Source organism: Erpetoichthys calabaricus, chromosome 6 (genome assembly GCF_900747795.2).
Source record: "Erpetoichthys calabaricus chromosome 6, fErpCal1.3, whole genome shotgun sequence".
Classification (NCBI taxonomy): domain Eukaryota; kingdom Metazoa; phylum Chordata; class Cladistia; order Polypteriformes; family Polypteridae; genus Erpetoichthys; species Erpetoichthys calabaricus.
Window position 1 is genome coordinate 83940223 of NC_041399.2, and position 27191 is coordinate 83967413.

A 27191-nucleotide genomic window follows, 5' to 3' on the forward strand; every position below is an offset into this window, starting at 1 on the left:
TTGAGTAAATGTAGAATGACAGGAAAATGCAAGGCAAGAAATGTTGAACACATAACTAAAACAGAAACTTTTTTCATGTTAAATACTGATGTGAAGTGTATAATGTGTAAAGACTGAAGTACAAATATCAAATAAACACTTTCAAATAAGGTATAACAAAACAAGTGTGCTTTTATTCAGGAATATAACCAATGAAAAAGAAATTATTCAATGTACATTTTGCTGTCAATGAGTAAAACAAAAGCTCAAATATTAATTGACAGAAAGTTGACGTGTCTGTCATGTAAACCAAAGGTTGTGGGTTCGAGTCTGGGCTCTCCTTCTTTTGAGTAGTCAGCTGCTATTATTATTATTAATCAATGATGAAGAGGTGCGAATTTAAAGTGGCCCGGCATTACGACTTTTTTCGTGGCTTCAGGGATTCGAATGTTAATATCTTTTCTGCCATAATATCCTCTCAAGGTCCTTCTTCTGATATAACTTTATTTGAAATTCCATCCCTTGTTTTATTCATTTCCTGACTTCTTTTCCTGGATGCTGGTATTCATAAGTATGAGTGAGCTGAGTATCCCTTGGAGACGCAGACACTCCAGATGAAGGTGAGCCGGCATTGCTGTTAAACAATGCTGGCTCAGTCTTTCCTCATCAGGCTTGCATTCTCAAGCATCTTTGACCTATTTGACCTTTGTTCTTTGAGAGTAATCTTTGACCTGTCTTGTCCTCTATGGTATGCTGGCCCTGGCCCTGAGGCGATGAAAACTGGACTTAATTTCCCCATCTCAAGGCGGCATCATTTTCAAAGTGTGTAGCACCTTCATCTTTGCTGTGTGCTGTGGTTTATAGGCCTTCCACTCTCTGCACTTGGTCCCAATCCAGGTGGTTCGTTGTGTGGTTGGTGTGGCAACGTACAATCAGTACATGCTCCAAATCTCTCTCTCTCTCTCTCTCTCTCTCTCTCTCTCTCTCTCTCTCTCTCTCTCTCTCTGTACTCTTTGTAATTAATGATACATTTATTTCTGAATTCTCTGATCTCTTAGCTGATATTATGCTCTGATATGATAAAGTACTCAATCTAAACGTTTGGTTAATGACTTTTTATCATTATTGGACTCTTGATTTTATCCTGCATATTGATGCTCCAAGTCATTCTCTTGGTCATACCCTTGATCTTGTTTTTACATGTGGTATTTCAATTAATAATATCGATGTATGTGCTGTTCCTTTTACTGATCATTTTTCTCTAACAATGGATTTGAATATTACTGTTGACAGTGCCACTATAAGCTGTGCTCCATGCTACTCTTGCTTTTTAAATTCTTCTATATCTGATTTTAAAACCATGTTTTGATCTACAAGGCCAGTGCATTAGTATTGACGATTGTGTCTTAGGTTTAAATTCATCATGTAAAACAGTTTGACACAACTGCTCCCCTCAAAATACGCTGAAAAAAGGCAAGACCTGCTCCATGGCTTGATGACACCACACGGCAGCTGCACTGCTGCTGTAGGATTGCTGAATAGAGGCTGAAGAAAGACAGTCTTCAATCTGCAGCCAAAGTTCAAATTGATTTTGAACTTATTGGCTTTTTCATGGATTTTTGCAAGTTCACAATCTTGGGGTTATTGTGGATAGCAACCTCTCTTTTGAGAAACAAATTAATTCTGTGGGCAAGTGTTGCTTTTTCCAGCTTTGTCTTTTAGCCAAGGTTCAGCCTTCTCCTAGAGATCCTTTTGAAAGTTACTCATGCTTTTATTTTTTTCTCAGCTTGAATATTGTAACTCGTTGTATTACGCGATTAGCAAATCTCTGATATGCAAGTTGCAGTTGGTTCAGAATGCTGCTGCTCATTTTTAGGTTGGGGCAAGAAAATTTGATTCTGTATCTCCAATTTTAGCCTCTTTACACTGGCTGTCTGTTAGATTCAGATTTGATTTTAAAATTTTGCTGCTGGTTTTAAATCAATATATGGGCATGCTCATGTCTATTTATCCAAATAGTGTGTTTTATACCAGCCATCCAGAGAGCTTAGATCTATCGGTCAGTTGTCTCTTGTGGTCTCTCGTACTAAGTGTAAAACTAAGGGAGACTGGCCTTTTGCATCTGTATGTCTCATCCGTGGAATGCTTTACCTAATTACATTAAGCAGTCGCCTTCAACTGAACTATCTAAAACTAGATTGAAAATGCATTTCTATTCTCGCATTTCTATTCTCTCATTTTCTGTAGCCTTCAGTGATACTGATGATTGTATTGTGTTTTATTGTATTTTATTTCTATTTATTTTATTTGTGTTTAATTTATGTTTTAACGTAAAGCACTTTGGATACAGCATTACTGATGTTGTTTTAAATGTGCTCTCTAAATAAATTGACATTGATAGTAACCCATTAACAACTGTGTTTGGTGTACTCCCAGATGGGTTTATGGTGGAGAAGGACAAACAAACTGTATGCCTTTACCTCAATACTAGCACATAGTCTTATCTTGCTCAGTGGGAAGAATCTCACCCCACCTCTTAAGTCAGTAGGTAACTGATGTTCTATACAATTCGAAAATGGAAAAAATCAAATTCTTACTTAAGTGGATCTGTTAATTTTTTTTTAAATATGGCAGGATCTAATCAATAACATTTTAGAATAAGCATCTATATCAGGGAAAGGGATACTCTTCCTTCTGTGCTGCTTTTAAAGATTCTCTCTGGTTGTTAGCTCTCCTCTCTTTCTCTTGGTTGAATTTTGGTTTGTTAAATTTGACCTGATTGTATGAAATATTACTTGCTTCAAATAAATTAATAAAAATATATTTAAAAAAAGAACAATGGAGGGTGTTTTTTGAAATTTAAACCTTTAGCATTACGATGTTGATATATATAAGTTTTAAAGTTTTTTCTTCATGTGTGAACAAATTCTCAGTGGACTCTATTTTAAACGTTAAGAACAGTTGTGTTATTTTGTTTGTTCATTTATAAAAAAAAATGTTTAACTTATGGACAGAATTTGGCATGGCAAATTAATGAAGGGTATGATTGTGAAAAAATAAACTTGACTTGAAAAATACCCAAAGTTAACATTAAAAAATTTTAACATAGTATGCCAGTGAAAGAGTTTGGGGAGATTAGTCTTGTGGGGCCAGGTATGATTCTCAAATGAGAATAAATGTCTTGGGACAATTTGCTAAAATTTTGCAATGAATAGAGGAGAAATCTATTGCTGCAAAGGCTACACTCACAGGGCCTCTTTCTAAAACACCGCCCCCAGTTCTTCCAGTTTGTAAACTTTTAAATTGCCATGGTTTCATGGAGAGAGCAAATGAAACTGAGCAAAATACTTGGCACAGAGTGAAAATAAGAAATAAAATTGCTTTTGTTGTTTCAGGAGCCCATTAGCATATTGTAACTAAAATGTAATGATTGATACATTGTAATGAGCGTGGTGACAGAAGAGACACACAAATGCATGCACACGTAGACTATTGAAGCTACTTGGCCATACACACTTGAGACGTGCTTCTGTCTGCTATGATATCTTTGTCATTTTGACTATTACTTTACAATATGGTATCCATCCATTATCCAACCCGCTATACCCTAACACAGGGTCACGGGGGTCTGCTGGAGCCAATCCCAGCCAACACAGGGCGCAAGGCAGGAACAAATCCCGGCCAGACACACACCAAGCACACACTAGGGACAATTTAGGATCGCCAATGCACCTAACCTGCATGTCTTTGGACTGTGTTAGGAAACCGGAGCACCCAGAGAAAACCCATGCAGACATGGGGAGAACATGCAAACTCCACAAAGGGAGGACCTGAGATGCGAACCCAGGTCTCGTTACTGCGAGGCAGCAGTGCTACCACTATGCCACCATGCCGACTTGATAAGCATTGTGGTGCAATCTTTTTTGCCAATTTCATTTTTGATATGAATAATTCCTAGTTACTGTTTCAAGTGTTATTTATGCAACATTGTTATAAAAGGTAAAATTAAAGTGACATATCATCATTGTTTCTTCTCTCTCCTCTAATTTACATTCACTCAGTTATCATTTTTATTTTGATATTTCAGTGACATTATTTATTTTTAAATACATTTATTTTGTATGTTTTTATAAAGTGGTGGACTGGCATCCTGTCCAGTGCTGGTCTTTTGTTTTTGAATCTTGCTTATGGAGAAAGTGGATTTAGAAGAACATAAGAATAAATGTTTTTTGTAGAGCGAGTGTAAATTTTAATTCCAACAGAGTTGCTGGCTGTGTGGAGTTTTTTTGTTTTGTTTTAACAAGGTATATGGAGAAGTCAAGCTAAAGTTAGAAAATGGGATTTCTTAGAAAATGGAGCAAACCTTAACAATACTGATAATGTAATTTCTCAATGTAGTCTCCACCCTTCTCAATGCACTTACGCCACCTGCCTGAGTAAAAGGTTTTATCTTGTCCTCGCAACCACTCATGCACCTGAGTTATTGTCACTACATGCTGAGGGGTACTACAGTCACTAGTGCAAGTTACTGTGACTTGCTGGAGACCAATGTGAAGCCAGCTAGATAAAGTGGAAATGTTGAAAATAAAATCGACATGTCGACTTTTTTTATTCTTCACTGAGTCCGTATTTTTTTTTTCTTCTCCATGGCTAGGGCTGCACGATAACAGAAAAAATGATTATCACGATTATTTTGCTCAAAATTTTTATCACGATTAATAATGACGATTATTCCTTTGGTAATGAACTTTTATTCACTTGTGTATTCTTATTGCACTTTACAGCCACAAATAAAGAAAAATAAACAAACCAAACATGTTTAGAATGGAGAGTTTTTCTTAGCTGTGGTAAATAAATAAAATTAAACTGCCTCTTTTACATCAACTTGTAATAAAATCAAATAAGAATAAAAAATTTTTACAACATGTTACAGATTTTTGGCTAAGAACACAAGCCTGTCAACTTGATCGGGCTTTAGGGAAGACCGCAAGCAAGTAACTACATTTCCACCGGAACTAAAAGCCCTCTCTGAAGGAGAGCTTGTGGCTGGTATAAGTATTTTTTTGCCACTTTTGAAAGCCTTAGGTAGATCTTTTCATGTTCTTTCCACCATTTTAATGGGTCCCCCTCACTATCCAGGTAGCTTGACTGCAAGTAAGATTCCAGCTCACAGGCTACACTGGATTTCTGGTTGTTAGGTGGCAAGGCTTGTTCAGCAGTTTTAAAGTAGCTTCCTAAAGTCATCTTTTTCTTTGGGGCACATCCAGCTAGCATCCTCCTTGCTGGTCTCTTGTGCTGTTTCTTGGGGTGGCACCTAAACACAGAAAAAGGCATTTAGAACAAATTTAACTAATTGAGACTCAAAACACTAATATAGATCTCAGTGCAGCTCATTTTTATTACCATCATTGCCAAAGTCTGCATCTCAGCTTTGAGTCTGGAGTGATTTGTTGTTTTGTTGTCCTCAGCCGTGTATCTCATCTTAAATCGTGGATCCACCGTAGATGCCATGTCCAATAGAGCTTGGATGTCTGGGTCACTGTATTTTTCGTTTAGGTACTCCAAAATTTTAGACTTGATTGCTCTTGACAGGTCAGTATCATCATCCTTAACTTTCAAGATCGATGCGTTGAAAAGATGAAGAACTGGCTTAACAAATGACACGCTGACGTACTTCTCGCCAGACAGTGCATCTGTAAAATTAACTAGAGAGTGCAAGGATTTGTTGATTGCCTCTAGTACATCCATGTCCTGCCATGTTGGGATAAGATGACGAGACTTCTTGTCAGAGGACAGGACATGTGCAATGGCCTTTTGCTGCTCGATGATTCTATCATGGCCTGACATGATCCCCACCTTGTTGGACACTCTGTTTTCAGTGAGTGCTCTGGGAGTTTCATCTCCTTTTGTGCAGCTAAAAACTCTCTCTTACGCTTCCAGCTGTAAGAGAAGGAGCTCACCAACTTTTTACAGAGCCCCACAGCCCAGTCAATTCTTGGATCCTTCATGGCATTCTCTTCAGGAAATAAACATGATCAGAAAAAAAACAGTAAGACACAGGAAGACTCTTGTTGTTTATGCAACTTTTGATCAGAAATAAAAAAAAATGTTTTTTATTTCACTAATTATATACACCTACATAAGACAATTATCAAACATTTATTAATAAATAATAAACACTCACTTATTCTAAACTCATCTGGGTTCACAAACATTAACATAATAGTATTTGACTAATCAAATATTTTTTAACTTTTAAATGTATCTAATCTGATAGATTAGCAGAATAAAAATGATGATTATTATACTGTAGACATATGACTCATTGTCATTATAATGTGTCATTATAATCAGGGGTGCACATAACTTTTTGAGTGTGTTCCTCAGGTGAGTAGCAGGAGCTGGTGTTTGGTACGCACTCCGCAGCGAGGTCTTAATAAGTGCAGATCGCTCCCTTAAGGTTTTGTGGTTTTTATTGTCATTGTGCAACTTGACGGAACACAAGGTTGCGTCTTGAGCGTAATATGCATTAAACAAATGTATTGCGTTTCATTAAAAATGGTATGAAAGAATCAGTTGTTCTTTTGTGATAAAACCGAAATAAAATAAAATAAAATGCTATTTGAGTACGTATCTAATATCGTTTAATAAATAACGTCACTGACTAAAGACCGTTGGTGAAGAGCGCACTGTCATTTGGCCGTCTTAAAGTAGCCGAAAATGCGCACAGCTGCGCCTCATTTAAAAATTACCACTGCCACAAGCGGAAAACACGCAAAATTATTTTATTTCAAAACTAAACCACTTTGTATGGTGCTTTCCGCCGGTGCAGAATAGGGTCCTGAGTCGGAGGAATAAACACTTTTCGAACATAAACGCAGTACCTAAACCGAAAGGACATAAAACAAATAGTGAAGGTGAAATTTTAATCGCACGCTGTCAAAAAACGGTCACAGTCAAGAGCTCTTCTGTTTTGTACGCGAAAGTGCTGTAGTAACAAAATGACGTTACGCGTTCATCATTTTTGCCACGCATGTGTACCTGCGTACCAGTTATGTGCACCCCTGATTATAATATCACTAAAACAACAACAATTAATATTTTTAAATTGTCAAATTGTTTCAATATATCTGGGAAAAAAACATACAACTTACCGATGGCTAAATGAAGTCTGTGACCAAAGCAGTGTAGCCTCGGCCAGTTATTCACAGATGCTGCCCTAATCATATTAGCTGCGTTGTCCGTTGTGATGCACACAAGTCTTTCTTCCACCAAGCCCCAAGCGGACATCGCTTCTTTGAGGCCCACTGCAATAAACTCCGCTGTATGGTCTTGTGGGAAAAACGAAGTTTGCAAAAGCTTGCTTTTCATCTCAAACTCGCTGTCAATAAAATGAACTGTCAAGCTCAAATACGGTTCCGCAGTTCTGCTTGACCATAAGTCGGTCGTGGCAGCAAAATATTCAAGGCTGAGCCTGAGAATTTCTCTTTCTATTTCTTTTCGGCATTTCGCATACAGCGAAGGCAGCGCAACATTGGAAAAATGGTTGCGTGAGGGAATGCTATATCTTTTATCAAGTGTTGCGATCATTTTTTTAAACCCCTCACTGTTCACGGTGGTTATTGGACACATATCCTTGGCTATATGGTACATGATCGCCTCTGTTATTTCCCAGTGTCTTTGCAAGCTAGGCAGATATGGTATTGTGTTGAACAATGTCCCTGATATTGTTGTCTGTGTTGTGGATGGCTGGTAATTTTTTGTTGTTGCTGTTTGTGCCTTCAGTCGTTGAAATTCTTGATAGTGTACTTTGTGGTGGCTTTTAAGGTGGTTGATGAGGTTTGTTGTGTTACCTTGGGACGTTTGGATGGAACAGGAGCAAAGTTTGCACAAGACTCGTACCTGATCAACATCACATTCCTCGAAACCGAAATAGTTCCAGACAACTGAGTATGACCCCTTTTTAGGAACTAACGATCGCACTTCTGCACCTTCCTCACGTTGCTCCGCCATCATATGTTTATTCTGACTGACTGTTATTGCTGCTATTGACTTCTACTGCTTCAGAAAGCGCTTGCAATCTAGACGCAGTAACGTCATAGTGACGCAGTCCAATCCGTAAACTCAGCCCATAAAAAACAGTTTGGTCTTTATACTGTAAAATCGCGACGATATTTATTAACTGATCGTGGGTCATAAATATCGTTATCATGAGAAAAAAAAGATTAATCGTGCAGCCCTATCCATGGCCCTAATATGCTTCCTTATTATCCTATATCCTGGAGTGGGTGATTAAAATGGCCCTACTCATTACTGGGGCCATGCTGTCATCCATACAGGACATTTATTACAAAAGGTAACTGAAGAAATAATTTTTCATCATCTTAAACCACACACGTATGCACAAGAAATAATCTTCCTATATTATAGCATGAATTATTGTAGCTTTCAAGGCTATTCTTAATTGACGTAGCTCTGTTCAGTGATTTGTGTATGCTATGCTAAATCAGTGGAATATCTACTACATTTTCCTGCATTTTTGATGTTTTTACATCAGTGTGATTAGTGAAATGTACTTTTAATATACTTTGAGTCATGAGTACACTAAATTATTTTGAATTCAGTTAAATCATTACCTTATACACCTGTTCCCATACTTGGTTGTAAAAAAAACACTATAGCTACTAGTTTTTGTTGAAACCATTTTTGTTATCAGACATAATTCTTACCATTAATTAAGTAGATTCAGTCCCTCATTGTGCACTTATTTGATTACCTAAAAAATGCCTCACAGGATTTGGTATAATTTTCTTAGAAATGTAACAGTATGGTTTATATTAAAAAATTAAGATAAATGAAAAGTAGGATTTTCATGTTTTAAGCATCTCTTAATCATAAATTTAGTACAGTGAAAACAAGATGGAAATTATACTATGACATTTGGGAGAGTTCCCTGTGTCCATTTTAGTTTTGGAGATGGGGGATACATACAGTGCATCCGGAAAGTATTCACAGCGCATCATTTTTTCCACATTTTGTTATGTTACAGCCTTATTCCAAAATTCATTTTTTTCCTCAGAATTCTACACACAACACCCCATAATGACAACGTGAAAAAAGTTTACTTGAGATTTTTGCAAATTTATTAAAAATAAAAAAATTGAGAAAGCACATGTACATAAGTATTCACAGCCTTTGCCATGAAGCTCAAAATTGAGCTCAGGTGCATCCTGTTTCCCCTGATCATCCTTGAGATGTTTCTGCAGCTTAATTGGAGTCCACATGTGGTAAATTCAGTTGATTGGACATGATTTGGAAAGGCACACACCTGTCTATATAAGGTCCCACAGTTGACAGTTCATGTCAGAGTACAAACCAAGCATGAATCAAAGGAACTGTCTGTAGACCTCCAAGACAGGATTGTCTCGAGGCACATATCTGGGGAAGGTTACAGAAAAATTTCTGCTGCTTTGAAGGTCCCAATGAGCACAGTGGCCTCCATCATCCGTAAGTGGAAGAAGTTCGAAACCACCAGGACTCTTCCTAGAGCTGGCCGGCCATCTAAACTGAGTGATCAGGGGAGAAGGGCCTTAGTCAGGGAGGTGACCAAGAACCCGATGGTCACTCTGTCAGAGCTCCAGAGGTCCTCTGTGGAGAGAGGAGAACCTTCCAGAAGGACAACCATCTCTGCAGCAATCCACCAATCAGGCCTGTATGGTAGAGTGGCCAGACGGAAGCCACTCCTTAGTAAAAGGCACATGGCAGCCCGCCTGGAGTTTGCCAAAAGGCACCCGAAGGACTCTCAGACCATGAGAAAGAAAATTCTCTGGTCTGATGAGACAAAGATTGAACTCTTTGGTGTGAATGCCAGGCGTCACGTTTGGAGGAAACCAGGCACCGCTCATCACCAGGCCAATACCATCCCTACAGTGAAGCATGGTGGTGGCAGCATCATGCTGTGGGGATGTTTTTCAGCGGCAGGGACTGGGAGACTAGTCAGGATAAAGCGAAAGATGACTGCAGCAATGTACAGAGACATCCTGGATGAAAACCTGCTCCAGAACGCTCTTGACCTCAGACTGGGGCGACAGTTCATCTTTCAGCAGGACAACGACCCTAAGCACACAGCCAAGATATCAAAGGAGTGGCTTCAGGACAACTCTGTGAATGTCCTTGAGTGGCCCAGCCAGAGCCCAGACTTGAATCCGATTGAACATCTGTGGAGAGATCTTAAAGTGGTTGTGCACTGACGCTTCACATCTAACCTGATGGAGCTTGAGAGGTGCTGCAAAGAGGAATGGGCGAAACTGTTCAAGGTTAGGTGTGCCAAGTTTGTGGCATCATATTCAAAAAGACTTGAGGCTGTAATTGCTGCCAACGGTGCATCGACAAAGTATTGAGCAAAGGCTATGAATACTTATGTACATGTGATTTCTCAGTTTTTTCATTTTTAATAAATTTGTAAAAACCTCAAGTAAACGTTTTTCACGTTGTCATTATGGGGTGTTGTGTGTAGAATTCTGAGGAAAAAAATTAATTTAATCCATTTTGGAATAAGGCTGTAACATAACAAAATGTGGAAAAAGTGATGCGCTGTGAATACTTTCCGGATGCACTGTACATCTCTTTGCAAAGTCAAAAATGACATAACTGTCAAGTTACAGAGCCAATCACTATTATAAGCATTAGCAATAGCTATATAGTACACCCCCAAATTTCACGGAGGTTTCGTTCCTAGAGCACCAGCGAATTGTGAAAAACCGTAAATTTTGGATGTGGTTAAAAAAATTTTTTTATATTTTTATAGTTTAAACCCTAAATATGCCCCCAAAACACATTAATTTAATTTCAAACTCAGCTTAATACATTACCTAAAAAAAGAATGTAAAAGTAAACCTGTATACTGCACAGTACTGTACTGCTATGTCTCCTGCAGTGCTAGAATGTAAAATACTGATGTTACCGCTATATGTACTGTAATTCATGCAAGCGCGTTTACATTGTCAGAAGCCTTAGAAGGTGCACAGCGTTTCGACGGCATCTTGGGGCTTTAAGCCTTAAACTGCCACATACTTGGGGGTTAATGCATCCCTGGATGCCAAATACTTTTTTTGCTGCACTTTAAGTAAACGTCACAATTCACAAAGAAAATGAAATTTTAATGGAACACATTTTTTTCATGCAAAGAGCATCACAATTACTGCAACACTGATAATTTTACACACTGCTAATGAACTGTAAAAACTATAAAAAAAAACTACTGGAACAATATGTACAAGGTGTAACTGATGCCAAGGATGAAATCACTGAGCCAACTGCGCTTGAATTGGCTGCACGCAAGCACACAGAGGAAAGCGCTGATGCTGGCAGGTTAGTCTAGTGCAGCGGCTCAATCACAGGAACAGTGAGGCTGCAGTGCTACAGGATGTCACACTTGGGTCACAGAATTGCACAGAAACACAGGAGATTGTAGAGACAAGAACTTTATTCAAACACTTCAAACAAACATGTCTCTTTCAGAAGTAAAACGAGCTCAGTATGCAGTTAGTTCTTGTTTAGAAGAATAGGCAAACATCTTAGGGGAGCACAACGGGAGCGGGACCCGCAACAAGAGCAGAGGATGTCTGGGGGAGGAGAGACAAACAAAGCAATCAGCCAAAAAGGACACGTGGTGTTCAGGCTTTTGAGTGAGTGAGTGAGTGAGTGAGTGAGTGAGTGAGTGAGTGAGTGAGTGAGTGAGCGAGCAAGTGAGCGTAGTGTAGTGTAGTGTAGTGTAGTGTAGTGTAGTGTAGTGTAGTGTAGCGCGAGAAGCGTATCATGCGACAAAGCAGCCGCAAGTAAGGGAGCAATGTGAAGGTAGTTTATCAGCGTTTTTTTTGAGGAGCGTCCATGTCTTCTAGGGGTGCGTTCAGCCCCCCGCTCACAAGGGGCTGGCAGTGATCATGAGCTGGCTGCTCAATGAATGTATGGGCAACAGTACGGGCACTGGTAAACGACTATAGCCGGTTGTGGCGGTTTAAGGGTTCAGAGGAACAAAACGTAAAATACAAGCACATTCAGCTGGAGATGCATCACAGTCAATCAGCAGCAAGGAGAAATGACAAATGCTGTAGCGGTCTGGTGCTGCTAAGATTCACACCGTCAAGAAGACGGTGATTTATTTTTATGGTGGAGATTCCAGGGACGCACCCAGCCTTGGCCCAACCTGCACGCACTCACAAACAGAGATAAAAACAAAGCAAACCGATTTATTTCCTGAAACCTGTTTCTAGACGTTCATTTGATATTGTTCATGGCAGAGTGCATTCTGTCACGTTTAGCTGAGATAAAGTGCATGTTTATGTCATGAGTAACATGGAGCTTTTGTGTGGACCAAAAAAAGCATTCAGTAAGGCCCAATTGTCAAATTGTTTACTTTTCAAATTGTGAGAAGTCAAGCAAAATGACACCTTTTATTGGATAACTAAAAATATTACAATATGCAAGCTTTCAAGGCAACTCCGGCCCCTTCTTCAGGCCTACATCTTGCCTTAAGAAGGAGCCTGAGTTGCTTTGAAAGCTTGTTTATTGTAATATTTTTAGTTAGCCAATAAAAGGTGTCATTTTGCTTGACTTCTCACTACATCCATAATGGCTAACACGGTACAACACCCTAAACTGGAAATTGTAAAAAGAAAAAGTTTATGCCAGTTTTGATAAGGCTGCCGTTCCTTTCCCTTCCTAGGTAACATACCCAGGAACATTTTAGGCAAACTGAGAGTAGGAGGTGACATAATTGAAGTGTTTAATATATTATGTAAGGAATTAGTACAGTGGATCCAGGCTGTTACTTTAAAATAAATTCAACAAGAACATGGGAGCACAGTTAGAAGCATGTTAGGGTAAATCTTAAACATGAAGAAACATGGAATAAGTTACAGGTGGTAGAGAATATGACTTTAGGGACATTCAAAGCTTTGTGGGCAGAGTGTCCTGTTCTCATCAAAATGTTTTGGTGTTCTAACCATAACATAACTGTAATGGAAATGTAGGCTGTGATTAAAATCTCTGACAAGAATAGTTAAGATTTATTTTATTTAGATTTTTAAGTTGAAATTTATTTTTAAATATTTTTAAAATATATATATATATATATATATATATATATATATATATATATATATATATATATATATATATATATATATATATATATATATATAATATTTTAATGACACCACCACCACCATTTCACAAATTCTCTTTTTTCGTGAGTCCCCTAGCTCCTCAATGTTATATAATGGGTAATGTTAAATATCATAGCATGTCTAGCAATGTTTTTTCCAAGTCTGTTAAAAATATTTAATACAGGTTGAGCATCCCTAATCCAAAATGCCTGGGACCAGATGTATTTTGAATTTCATATATTTTTGGATTTTGGAATATCTGCATGTACATAATGGGATATCTTGGGGATAGGACCCAAATGTAAAAATTATATTTATTTATGTTTCATAAACACCTTATACACTGTAATAAAGGCGCTATATTGAACCCGACCCGACACAGACTTGACACAGGAGGCACGTATAAAACAAAAAGACTTTTATTTTTCTTCAGCTGGATGGCACGTTTTCCCCGTAATCACTCCAGCCACAACACAGTCCCAAGCACTCAGCACTGAGTCACCACACTCCTCTCTCTTTCACCACCACTCCTCCACAGCTTTGTCCTCCTTCCACCCGACTCTGGCTGCCGAGTGGTGGTTGCTGGCTCCCTTTTATTGGGTACCCGGAAGTGCTACAGGTGGTTGATTATCGACATCCGGCTGATTATCGACATCCGGCTGCACTTCCGGGTAAGGCGAAACCAGTGCCCAAAAGGGCCCAGTCGTTCCTGTTGCAGAACCCCCTGGCAACGCCTGCGAAACCCCACAGAGCTGCACAGAACTCCAATCCCCATGAAGCCCTGGGGGAGTCCGAGGCAACGCTGCAACCCAGGAAGGCTTCCATCTAGTGTCCAGGGGGAGATACTGGGCTTCCCACCCTTGTCCCCCTTGCAGATATGGTGAATGGGCGTCCCAGCCAGGCATGGGCCCCGGCCATCCGTCACAACACATATCCTGAAAGTAAATTTGCACAATATTTTTTCATTACTTTTGTGCATAAAAAAGTACTTTTGTGCACAGTATCATCAGCAGAATATCTTTATCAGCTGGTACAATACAGCAACAACAAACAATAGCAGGCTTTCAATCTACTGTATACAGAGAATAAGCAAAAAACACAATGAGTAATGCACATAGGACTGGCAGTGATAATGGTTGGTATAACAAACTGGCATCCACAGAGCATCAGAGCCTATATTCCTGCTAAGATGTGGCATGCTTTGAATCCTGTATTGCAGTTGCAAGTGCCACATAGCACAGCAGTTATCGCACCTTTCACCTGCTGCTCCCAAAACTCTACAGATGTGTTGGCATTTCTAATTAAATTCAAAGGGAGACTGAAGAACTTGCTTGTAAATGGCAAGCATGTGTTCTTCACATCAGTTAAAAAAAAACAAAAAAACAAGGGAACGTTGGCAGAGCCCCACATGGGTAAATAAGGTCAGGTATGTAATTTTCCACTTGTGGCGTCATGTAAGTGCTCAAAAAGTTTTAGATTTTGTAATAATAATAATAATTCATTACATTTATGTAGCGCTTTTCTTGGTACTCAAAGCACTATCCACACAGGGAGGAACCTGGAAGCGAACCCACAATCTTCCACAGTCTCCTTACTGCAAAGCAGCGGCACTACCACTGCGCCATCTGTGAGGACATTTGTAGCATTTCAGATTTTGAAATTATGGATTAAGGATACTTAACCTGTAGTACTTTTTATCTTGTGTCTTTCAAGATGCTGAAGACCACATTACAAGATAGATCCTTAAAATGCATAACATATTAGCAATAACTACCATAAAACAAAATAAAAAGAAAAAGTTTTAAAGCAGTGGTTATCAATTCGTTCTAGGCCCCCCAGTGTACTATGAGATTATGTGAGGGTCCCCTTCACAGACCATATTGTTTACTTTTTGTATGTATGAAATGCACTTTAAAGGAGATTTTCAGAAAACTAACAGTCATTGAGCCCTATATGCACCAACTCTGGAATATTGATGAAGTAATCTGCTAATAACAGCGTTAAGAAGGTTTTTTTGAGGAGCGTCTGTGTTTTCTAGGGGTGCTCACAAGGGGCTGGCTGTGGTCATGAGCTGGCTGGTCAATAAATGTATGGCACTGACTGATCAGGTCCTGCGTGCTCGCAAATGGCACTTGGAAATGACTATAGCCAGTTGTGGTGGTTTAAGGGTTAAGAGGAACAAAACGGAAAACACAAGAACACTCAGCTGGAGATGTATCATAGTCAATCGGCAGCAAGGAGAAATGAATAACGCTGTAGCGGTCCAGTGCCGCTAAGATTCACACCGTCGAGAAGACGGTGATTTATTTATTTTTATGGTGGAGATTCCAGGGACGCACCCAGCCTTGGCCAGACCTGCACGCACTCACAGAGACAAAAAACAATACAAACTGGTAATCAAAAAGCAAATAAAGAATGTAATGAAAACAAATGAAATAAATGAAAACAACAATACCACCCCTATTCCCCGTACGGCGATTATTACGATGTGAATTTCCCATTGGGATTAATAAAGTATCTATCTATCTATCTATCTATCTACACATTAAATACAACAAAGCACAAACAAAACACACAGAGTAAATCATGAAAAACGTTCATGAAAAACGGCAACGGATGAAATGTAATGATGAAAATAGATAGTCCAGAGATCCGCAGGTTGAATGGGAATGTAAAGATAGTCCTACCGCAAGTTCCTGAAATGGTGAAGACTGGTTCAGGAACGCTCCTTTTTTTGCAGGATGGCCATGAATCCACTTACAGTCCTCATGTACACAGGCAGACAGCAGACAATCAAGACACACGAAACGATCCAGGACAAAATGAATAAATACAGGTAACCCAACAGAAGGCAGGCAGACAGGAACTTGTAACACTAATTAGAAAAACTTTTTTTTTTTTGCTTTTGGTCACCAGCCCCCTTTTTAAAAGTCACGCTGACATCCTTTGACCCCAACAGCCCCAGCACCCTCAGCAGAAGACCAATCAGAGACACTGCAGGGACTGCTGGGAGTTGCAGTTTCAAATTCTGTTGGCTACTTTCACCATCCCAAGCTGCGTTTTCCAATACAGTTGCTTCCTGGTCTCTATACAGTGCAGTATTGCCACGATAAAAGCAATAAAAATTGCAGAGGATATTTGTGGTTTCCGCTAACAATTATTAGATAGGTTCTATGGAAAAATCCGCAAAAGACTGAGGCCGCGAACTCTGAACCGTGACTTCGCAAGGGTCTACTGTACTCATACAAGGTAGAAGTGATGGAAGTGATTTGCAGGTAAGGTGTTGGTGACTGGCATTGAATTTGAATTGAAAAATAACTTTTATAAGGAACTACATTTCTAAAGAAGACTAAATAAGTTAGAAAATCTAGGCCTGGCGTAACATTAAGGTGCATTTGAGGACTGTGCAGGCACTGTAGCCATCAAAAAACTAAGTTTAGCAGGTTCTATAACCATCTCTATCCATTCCAAGGTAGTTGGGGCCAAAGGGCACTGGGACTGGGCAGAAGGCTGAAAACATCCCTGGACATGACTCTACTTTATCACAGTGATCACTCTTACTCATATGCACACACCCACACCATATTCATATACAGTAACAATTTTCAGTTGTCAGTTTACATAACCTAAGTACATAGATAATTAAACCTTTTTGTATTAATTCCTTCTGTGCTTGAGCATGTCTGACTGTAGTAATTTTCATGAAATGGGGCTTGCACAGCTATTCAGTTATTATAAATGTTAGGAAGTAACAGAAGTGAAAAGCAAAATTTATTACAGCAAGTTGCCATTATGGATATGGAAAATCTGGTCACCCCATAATTTACCAAAGTCCCAAACCAAGACACTTGCGTAGCCATGTATGCCCACGCGTAAAACCTTCTCTTATAATGCCTGCTTTATCTCATCATCATCAGAGAGGGATCAAGGCACAGGAAAAAAACACCTTCAGAAATACACACGTAGGATTACACACAGTGGTTGAAGTATAAACAAATAAATGTCTGTGCTCTGTTTTTGTCTGCTTCTTGTTCCTTGGGATGCAGTTTAAATGTAACACAAGTTAATAATCAAGCGGGGTTCTATCTTGGATTTTGTGCATGCTGTTGTAAATATATTGTAGTGATGTTTGTTTCATCAAAGCAATGTTTGTGGCGCTGAAAACTTTCCTAGATGGGCAGCTTGTTAAAAAGGGGACATTTTGATAATCTTCAGTTATTTATCGGTACATATAGCCTGAAATTGGTGCTGTCTGTTGTCACTGGGACGTCTGGTCACCCTAGTAAATTATTGTGTCACTGAAATAGTCACACCACAGGGTACTTCATTCATGCATAAATAATATTTTCTTTTCCTTGTTTGCATTTCATACTTCTGCAGTTAGGAGGTTCATGCAATTTAGAGTTTCTTTCGATCTTCTCCACAAGCAGACTGTTTTTATTTAGAGAATGTCTTCATGGACCAGGAGGGTTCTTCATGTGGATTTGAGTAGATTGATTGATTAGTGTTCGATCAAAGAGTGAGGGTTCCCTATGGGGTTTTGAGTGTCTTGATCAATTAATAATAGTTAGAAGAACAAGTTCCTTCTGGGTTTACTGTCAGTGGAGTTCTGCGGACCGTGGACTGTTTGTAGGCCAACAGGAGGCACTAACAGAGTTGATATACTTGCCATGCTTGCCTTCTTGCGAACTAGCACAAAATGCCTCCAGAACAGGACCAGTGCCAGTCCATAGCGAAACACTGCTTTAAAGCATTAAGAGCAGTGAAATGCTGGTGCACTGGTTCTTTTCCGTTTGTGGTCAAACTGCTCGGAAGACTTCATAAAGCAAAAGGAATATGCTGAAAAAAGTTTCCATGCATGAAACAGATAGCAAATAGGTGGTTTGCACATTATATGCAAATGCACTTTAAAAAAAAAAAAAAAGGGTTAGGATTACTCTGACCAATCATAGTGATGGTGGAGTAGTAATTTCATCTGATAGCTGCCTGTTTATATTTAATAAGACAGTCAGCATACACTTAAGAATGTATAGTATAGTCAGGCAGCTTCTTTTAAAGATGTGTTCCAAGTGATGCCCTGCTTGTGTCATAAGATTGAGCTGTGCCACTATAATTAAATTAAACAGTCTGTGAATGAAAACTGTCACTAGGATAACTAAAAAAGCATTTAATTAACAAAATAAAAACTGTCGTAAAAGCTGAGTGAAAAATGAAAACTGAATCAAAATTAAAACCACTTACTTGGAAACCAACTGAACTAAAATAAAAGTGGGTATAAATATTTTTGTTTGTTTTTTATTTTGTAAGCATACTTTTGATTGTTATTTTCTCTGAAGTGCGCACATACAGTTGAGCACAACATTAAGTTGCACCACTCACAATTTTGTAGAAGCATATGAAGAACTGAGTCAGGAACTGTACTTCATCCCCAACCTGGCATGTAAAGCCTATAGTCAAATCCTTTGAAAGTTGACACAAAACTGACCAAAATAGTTTGGCTTAATGACCACCTGTTGCAAAAGGTATTCATGCACATATTGGTATTCACTTGGAAGTAACTGGTTTGTGAAACATGGCAAAGCAAAGTTCTATAGCTGAATATATCGACAAATACTCAAGATTTGAAGAAGAAAGCTTGAAGCTGTGAGTTCAAACCACTGAGTCAAAGAAGAACCCCAGAGACAACAGTTTGTGAAGAATTAGGTCCTACATCAAGTTGTCAACATTTGTAACAATTAGAATATTCTAAAAATCAGAGTTTTTATTCACAATGATATGTGAAATATATTCAGTAGTATAGCAGGAAAACAATTTCTTTAAAATATGCAAAGACAAATACATGCTGGCCTGTGGAAGTGACTGGATTATAGTAATCAGCACACTCTTCATCACCGAAACGCCTCTTGTCCATCAGAGTCACACTGTCAAGAAGACGGCAATTTATTTATTTTTATGTAGGATGTATTACAATTTAGGATGAACCTAAACATTTTCTTTTCTTGCTCTCTGTTTTTAACTTTTATGAAGGTGGCTAAAGTCTTTTGATAAGTCATTTTTGCAAATGTGCAATATGACTCTGCTTTTATTTCTTTTGTAATTACAGAGTCATGATTTATAGATATTTTAAATCAAGTGTGGAATGATTTGAAATATTCTGGTTGTATATAATTTTCTATTAAAGAAAGACACACAGATATTTTGGGTAATTATTTTTAACACCTAGACAAATGCAACATTCAATATATTATTCCAGCTTGATAAACAAGTGATTGAATGAATTGTTCGTGTCTGAATAGTTTTAAAAGAAATGCCACTTCAATACATAAGGTTTCAAGTGTTTTTGTATAATATGTACAATCTTATTATTGCATATGAATAGATGATTATATTGAAAACTAGTAAGTGATGTTTGCATAAGCTAGCATGGAAGATGTGAAGCTCAACGGTAAGCAATAAATCTCGAGTGTCAGCACCAGTGCCATGCGCTGTGGCCACAAGCGAAGGTGTTGCTGGAAAAAAAAAAGGGAGAAAACAGTAGAGGTGGAAGTGGTATCTTTGAAGCCAAAATAAGCCAGCAGTGATACAGAGGTGTCCGGAGGGGTGTAGGTGATTTAGAGGCTTAGGCACCAGTCAATTGTGCCCAGTCCCTGATCTTTTTCTTGATTTTATATACATGATGAATAGCAGTAAGCCCCTGATCTTTTTGTCCTTTATATACAATATAACTCCTGATCAATGTTACACCATTATATGAATATGAGCCCAAAGGGATTAATCAGCCATCCAGTTTTCGATTCTATATACATGTAAAACCACATGTGACAAAGAAAAAGGGCTAAGACACTGATTGCTGCAAATCCTAGAAATGCCTCTGTAGACCAACTGCAAGGTCCTCCACATGCAACTCCATTGTAATATATATCAATAGGCTTTGAAAGGGGATCCCCTGTGCGCCTGCTTGGCCCCACTGCCCCGCTGTCTGATATTCTTTAAAGTCTGCAGATGCAAATGTATTTATAAATAGGGACCACATACAACTGTTGAGAAACACAGAAAGAAATACTTGAGTGAAAGATGAAAATCATAAACATTTAATAATGATTATAATATGTACTCATATTTTACATTGCTCCTCTTAATTGCCTATTTCAATTTAAAAGAATACACTTTCCTATAAAATTGTGTTTTGCAGTGACTGTTAACAAAAGCCAAATTACTAGGCAGCCATTGATATAATGCGGAAGTGTTTTACTCATGGACAATTGTATTTAACATCTTCAAGAATAATCAGCTCCAATAACCTAATAATATTATTACTTATTATTTGACTGATTCCTTTAACCAATCTGACTAACAACATTTGCTTCCTGGGCGACCCCGAGTAACACAGCTTGTTTTCTATAAAACTGAATGTGCTGCCAAATAAAAAACAAAAGTCTAAAAGTAGGTGAAGCTTGTATAATATCCATTGTTCTTTTGACGTATTAATGTTTTGTACACCATCAAATGAAAAAACAGTTTACATGAAACTTGACTCTTCTCTTTGAATCATATGCTTTATTTAAACTCCAGATTTAGTAAACCTACACACTTGTCTTATAGTAATCCACATGAACTCACTGTTTCACTCACTCTCTTGAGTTAATAAAAACACAGAATTCACTCCTTAGCCACACAGAATTTCCAACATTACGTAACCCTGTGTTACTTAAAGTCTGCCAAACCTGTTCTTATCAGAGTTTCCAGGTTCCTTTTGATGGTATAGGAGACTGTACTCGCTGACAACTTGGCTTTCTTTTCAATTCCACTAAAGGAGAGACCAACACTTTTAAGGATTAGAATTGTCTGCCTGTCCTCCTTTGTTACTTGCCTTTTCTTGCCATTATGATAGCAGTATACACTGCAATTTTGCCCACATATTATTTCAAGGGGTGTAGCAACACAGTTTGTTCCAACAGTGTTTTTATACAGCAGGTTGATAACAAATCAACAAAAGTTGGGACACCTATAGGAATTGCTTGCGTCGACTTTAAAGACTTAATTAGTTTCCATTGCTGTCGAAAAGCTATAAGTTGTTTACCCATTAATTGTTCCATGAAAAGGCTATTTTGTAGTATAACTGAAAATTAACTTTTTTTATTTAACTTCTGGAAGTTTATTGCTTACTTTTGTACCATTTCAGGTTATTCACTAGGCCTAAACTGGTTACATATCACTGAAAACTGGAAAAGTGGGAACTGGTACTAAAACTTTTGACCGGTAATATACATTCTGTTGCATATAAAAGATGCAATTGAGTCAGTGTATCACCTAAAAGTAAAAGAAACAACATATCTCCAAAGAGAAATAGAGGGATGTAATATAAAAAATTAGACTACAATGAGAAGATTTAATTTGAAAATTTAGTGAAGGCAGTTACCTGTATTCTAAGACCTAAGCAAGTTTAAAGTCTCAGATGTTGTCATTTATTGCTGTATACTTTACTTGTAATCAGTAGTGAATTTTATTTCAACTTGCAGCACCCTGGAGGAGAAGAAGTTCTAAGAGAGCAAGCTGGGGGGGATGCTACGGAGAGCTTTGAAGATGTTGGTCATTCTTCAGATGCTAAAACTCTGACTCAGACATATGTTATAGGCGAGCTTCATCCAGTAAGTATATGTATTACTGTTTACTACAACGAAATAGCCAGATGCAGTATATTGAGAATCCAGTAATAGGGTGAAAATAGAGCCTCCCTTTCTCTTTTTTGAGAAAGGGAATTAAAATGTTTTTTTTTCTCTGTTTAACTAAGGCATAAAAATGTATTTATTCCATGTATAAACTACAGCAGCAGGTGAAGGGTTTGTACTGACACGGCCTAGAACATTAAGTCTGAATAAATTCTCATCTTTTAAACACTAAAGTTCTCCTACTTGAGATTATTGCTTCTGAGTGTACATTTTTAGGCTGTGTAATGTACACAGCTAGGACATGTTTTATTACAAATGTATTTTATCATTTTAAAATAGCCTTTTCAAGATACTACTATTACTTCTTAAATTGTTTTTATGTTCTTATGTGCTTTTGATTGTTTGGCATTCACTTTTAATGCTAGTTTTACTTGTTTCAAAAATGGTCAAAGAAGTATTTTTAACATTTATTGAGTCAGTCTTTGAATATGTGAATAGCATACATAGTTTTTGGGACTTAACAGATTATTTCTTTCTCTGTAAACTCTTCAGATAAGTTATAGTGTGTAACTGATATCTTTTGGTCACAATTAACATTACCAAACAATCTTAACAATCTCTTTCATGCATTCACCTACTTGTTTGTTTTGTTTTGTAAACAGACAGGTAAAATCTGCCTTTGTGAACACTTTTTAAAATTTGTTTCTGTAAAATAAGAAACTGAAAAATGCATATAGATTATATTTTCCTCTTTTTCTTTATTTTTCCACAGGAAGATCATCCAAAAATTGCAAAACCAGTGGTGAGATGTACATTAATGAAAATAATAAATATATAGTCTAGTTATCATTAGTTTTAGGAGCAATATTCCACCTTAATAATTAACTACAATTCTCTTATTATTTTAGAGTAGACTTTGAAAGTGCTTTGGGTTTACCACAAGAAAATGCTTTATTATTATTGTGTGTAATGGAGGAAGGTCTTTTTTAACCCTTGAGTATGTCAAAGTATGTCATCACAGTAGTGTAATGTGAATAATGTTTAGGTTATTGTACATATTTTATTAATTTTTTTCCATTCTTGACTTTCAGGAGCCACCCCTTAAAATGGTGCCTGAAACAAGGTAGGTTTATTCCCCCCTTTTTTCTTCATAGGACAGTAAGTACAAGAGTGATAAGTTTATTAATAAAATGTTAATGTGTGAATGCTAATTTTGTTTAAAAAATAAATCTTTAACAAATCTCTAATGCATTATTACCCACCACCAAACCCACATTTGCTCCTTGCTTTTTTATCTAACAAGAGATACTTGACAGTGATCTTATTCCACTTGTCAGGAACACTGGGCTATATCTTAATATGTCTGAAAAGACCTTTGTATTAACAGCTGTTGCACTTTAACATTTAGATTGTTGGGGGAGTATTGCATGGAGATCATTGACAACATTAGTTTGGAACATTCTTTTGACATTAGCAGATACACATTTTTATCTTTTCCTTTGTACGAAGGCCATTGTGAAGGCAAGCATTAAGGTCAGCTAGTGGTTTATTTATAAGAAGTCATTCGTCAGTTGTGAGCAAAACTACTTTTCACTTTTTAGCAGACTCTAAAATATTTTATTGCCTCACGTTCTTTTAAATGCATTACTTTATATGTACAGTATCTAGGGCAGCTTAAATACAGTGTAGAGTTTAGCAGTGAAATCACATGCTACAAAACATAGTGTAAGTCTCATTTTATATTTGCAGTTTTATATAATATTTACTAATATGGCTTTATTGGTAAAATCACAGCTGTTATGTTAGTATTAGTTAGTCTTTTTCCTCAAATTCTTTGGATGCTTTGCGTTTGCATAGGAGATTGAATGTCTACCACACTGCTTGTGGTATTTTTTGTATTGTGCCTATACTACTGGAATTCCAAAAAGGATGTATAGAATGTATTGCTGCTTCCAAAATATTGTAATGTTTTTTTTTTTTGGTTAAACAGACAATAAGGCAATAAGCAAAACAATTCAACTCGTGCCTTATGAATAAAAGACCATTAAAGAAATATTAAAGTGGTGTATGGATGCATGATTTCACAGTAAAGTGTAAAACTGTGAGATATTATAGGTTTCTAGGGTTATTATATTTTGTAAATTTCCCATAGCCAGAAAGCTATGTGGTATATTGTGTCTGTTGCTGGTCCTGGCTGTACAGTAACAATAAGTTCTTTCTGAGAGGTCATATGTTATGTGAAGATATAACACTGTATTTGTAGTGTTCACATTCAGTCTACTGATTCTGGTAAGGGTTAGATTGCATCAGGTGATTTTTATCACCCATGAAAGAACATATTTATCTTTGTTTTTAATGTTATAAGGGCACATAATTGAAAGGAGCATTCAGTATCATTATAACAATATTATATTGAATTAATTTAATTGAGGAGCACCACTGAATACTACTTAGAATGGTTCAGTCTTAACTTGAAGTAGTCCCTCATCTCGTGAGTCCCGATGATTGGACAGGGATGGTAAGGGGCATGGTATTTGGTTCTTTTATTACACATGAGAACAGAAGGAACCTAGAGGCCTGAGCATTGGCCAAGATTGACTGATCCGTCATGTTATGTAAGGTTTAATAGATAACTTTAATAGCTTTTGGTATGACAAGGATTACTACAGCTGCTACACAGATCAAGTGTCCTGGTTTCAAAACTTGAGCCGAGCTGTTTTTTGTGTTATTGTTGTACACATTTTAAAGTTGTCTTCATAGATTTTCCTCTGGTACTCCAGCTTTCCTCCTAGATCTTCAAGTTCTTGTAGGTTAGGTTAACTGCCCCTGTGTGAACTTCCACTAGCCCTACAATGCTTCTCTGCTGCAGTGCTGCTACCCTTCCTAGTGAACACCCTTGAGATGCCCCAGAACATCAATAGTCATATCCAAAAATAGAGTAGAGAAAGTGAGGACACAGCAACAAGTATGGTGCAAAAAAGTAGAGTTCTTTTCATTTAAGTCAGCCAACAAACAGTGTCTAACTCTTCAATAAATAATCCATAAAATAGTGCCTATAATAAGGAGGCCAAAAAGAAAATAATAATAAACAATAAAAATCACAGTCAGATTGGTTCTTCCCTTTCGTTCCCTAGAGCTCTCTTGCTCTAGTTCTCTCTTATCCACCCATTAGCCTGCTCAGCAAGGCTGAAACTTCGGGGAATGTGGTCCACCAACTGGCTCCTGATACTTTCATCTTTCCACTTCAATCGGTACCTGCAGGATCTCTTGGTCCAACCTCTTTACATGTTTGATCCTCCCCTGGAGTGCATTTCCTCTTGCTCCACTGCTCGGCATCCCTAACCGCTTAGCCTCTTCTCCATTTCACTGGCCTGACCGCCCAACTCTGCTCTCTCCTTCTTTCTTGTCCTTGATTTTTCTTCCTCTTCTTTCTTTTTCATTATTTTTTTTTCTGCCCTCTCTGACCTACTCAGATGTTTTTTATAGTCCTGTGAGTGTAGAAGCTTTCATAACGAACCACAGAGCACTAATGAGGGATAGCTATGCCAACTGTACTTATGCATGTGAATGAGTTCCCTAATTAAGCACTCTGAGGCTGCATGACTTTCCTCCCGCACATACCTACTGTATACCCTCAACGTCTGAGCCACGCTATCCTGCACGTGCTCTTGCCTGCTGATCACGCCTCAGACCCTTGCCACAATTCACCCCAGGCCTTAAAAGGCTCCAGTGTCCTGCGTGTTTGAATTGGATTATGCAGGTTTGAAAATAATGCGTTAATATTTAGTAGCCTTTAGGCACCACCACACATGAGAACAGTTCAATAAAAGCTGTCAAATTGCTCACTTCTCTTTTTAATCAGGTACCGAAATGTTAAAATTGTAAAGATACTAGAGACAGTTAGAGGAATGTTAACAGAACACTTTGTGTATATGTTAAAAACTGTTTTATTGCCAAAATTGTAAGTACATGGATAGTTATATCTAAACCATATTGATTATCTAAAGATCTTAAACTTGATATTATTTGAAATGCTAGTTGAATAGGAATTTAATCCAATATGTGAAGGCATAGAAAGATGAAAGATTTATGGAGTACATAAAAGGTTATAGGAGCCGAGTATGGTGGCAGTAGTTGTGAACTCTAGGCCCTGTAGGTGACTGGACTATTGAAGTTTGGTGCAAATTGTATAGTGTAAAGATTAAGTTATAATTTAAATAAATTCATAAAGAACCACATGGGCACTTAATTTAGAACATTTTGTTGTTATTATTAAATAAAGCATTAAAAAATGACATGTTTCCTATTTAATACTGTAGCAGAGAAGGATTTAAAATAAGTAAAAGCTATATATAACATACTTTATAAGGAAAATGCAATGTATTGGAGTACATTTTCTCAGGCGGATAGTTTAGCTTTAACAACATATAAAGGTTATCATTTACCCCATTTCATGGCTTCATGGATCTTGAGGATTTCTTTATCCTATATACATGTTTTTGCCTAGTGGCAACATGAAGAACTAGATTGAGGTAAACAAAGGCCTCATGATGATAGCACTTCATCTCACACTGGCTCTTGTGCTAGTTTTAGTATGTGTTAATCCTCTCACATATGTCTCTCTGACACTTTAAACATATTTTTGTTTGAATTGTAATTTAAAAATTTTTTTATACTTTTTTTGTGTTTTTTTTTTCAGTTGTTGGACCAGTTGGGTAATTCCAGGAATAGCAGCAGCTCTTGTTACACTGTTGTATCGATTATATGTGACTGAAGAATAATGGAAATTAAGATAACTATGGATCAAATTCATATAATAATGTAACTATTTGAAATATAATAATCAATTCTAGCTCTAATTCAGAGTATTCCCTTATACATGAAGGTTTTTTTTCCCTTAAACTCAGAAGATTAAAAATATTTATTTTAAGTGTACCTTTTGAGCCATTTACTGTTTTCACAGTGTAATTTGATGTATATATGATCATGTGCCACCAGCATGAAAATGCTTACTTTTAGCATAGTTAAGATGCTTTATCATGAAAGCTGTAATAATGTCTGTGGATTTAATCTGATATTTTGTATGTTGTTAATGAAAATAACTTTTCTTGTCTTAACACAGACTTGTAATCTGTCTAAATACAATAAATGTGAATTAAATTTTCAATTAAATATATTATCATTCTTTACTACCTTTGGAACATGTTATCACAAAACGTAGTAATTCATCACACTTTTTGTTCATTAGATGATCTGCCTGATTCATATACTAATCACTAAAGCTGTAACATTCTTGCCTTGTTTTAAAAAAAACAATAATAGGAAATATTGAAAAGCACAGCAGTTCTCTAGACTTTTTATTTCACATTCTTAACTT

The 27191-nt window shown here is 37.4% G+C and overlaps 1 protein-coding gene across 1 annotated transcript in view; it reads left to right on the forward strand.

Moving 5' to 3' along the window:
* The window catches only part of LOC114653445 (cytochrome b5), a 32869-nt gene extending 5883 nt beyond the window's left edge, over nt 1-26986 (forward strand). Inside the window, exons 2-5 of the mRNA XM_028803785.2 lie at nt 21665-21793; nt 22587-22616; nt 22906-22937; nt 26514-26986. Coding sequence (XP_028659618.1) covers nt 21665-21793; nt 22587-22616; nt 22906-22937; nt 26514-26595 — 273 coding nt within the window. The 3' untranslated portion in view covers nt 26596-26986. The remainder of the gene's footprint in view (nt 1-21664; nt 21794-22586; nt 22617-22905; nt 22938-26513) is intronic.
* The last annotated feature ends 205 nt before the right edge of the window (nt 26987-27191 follow it).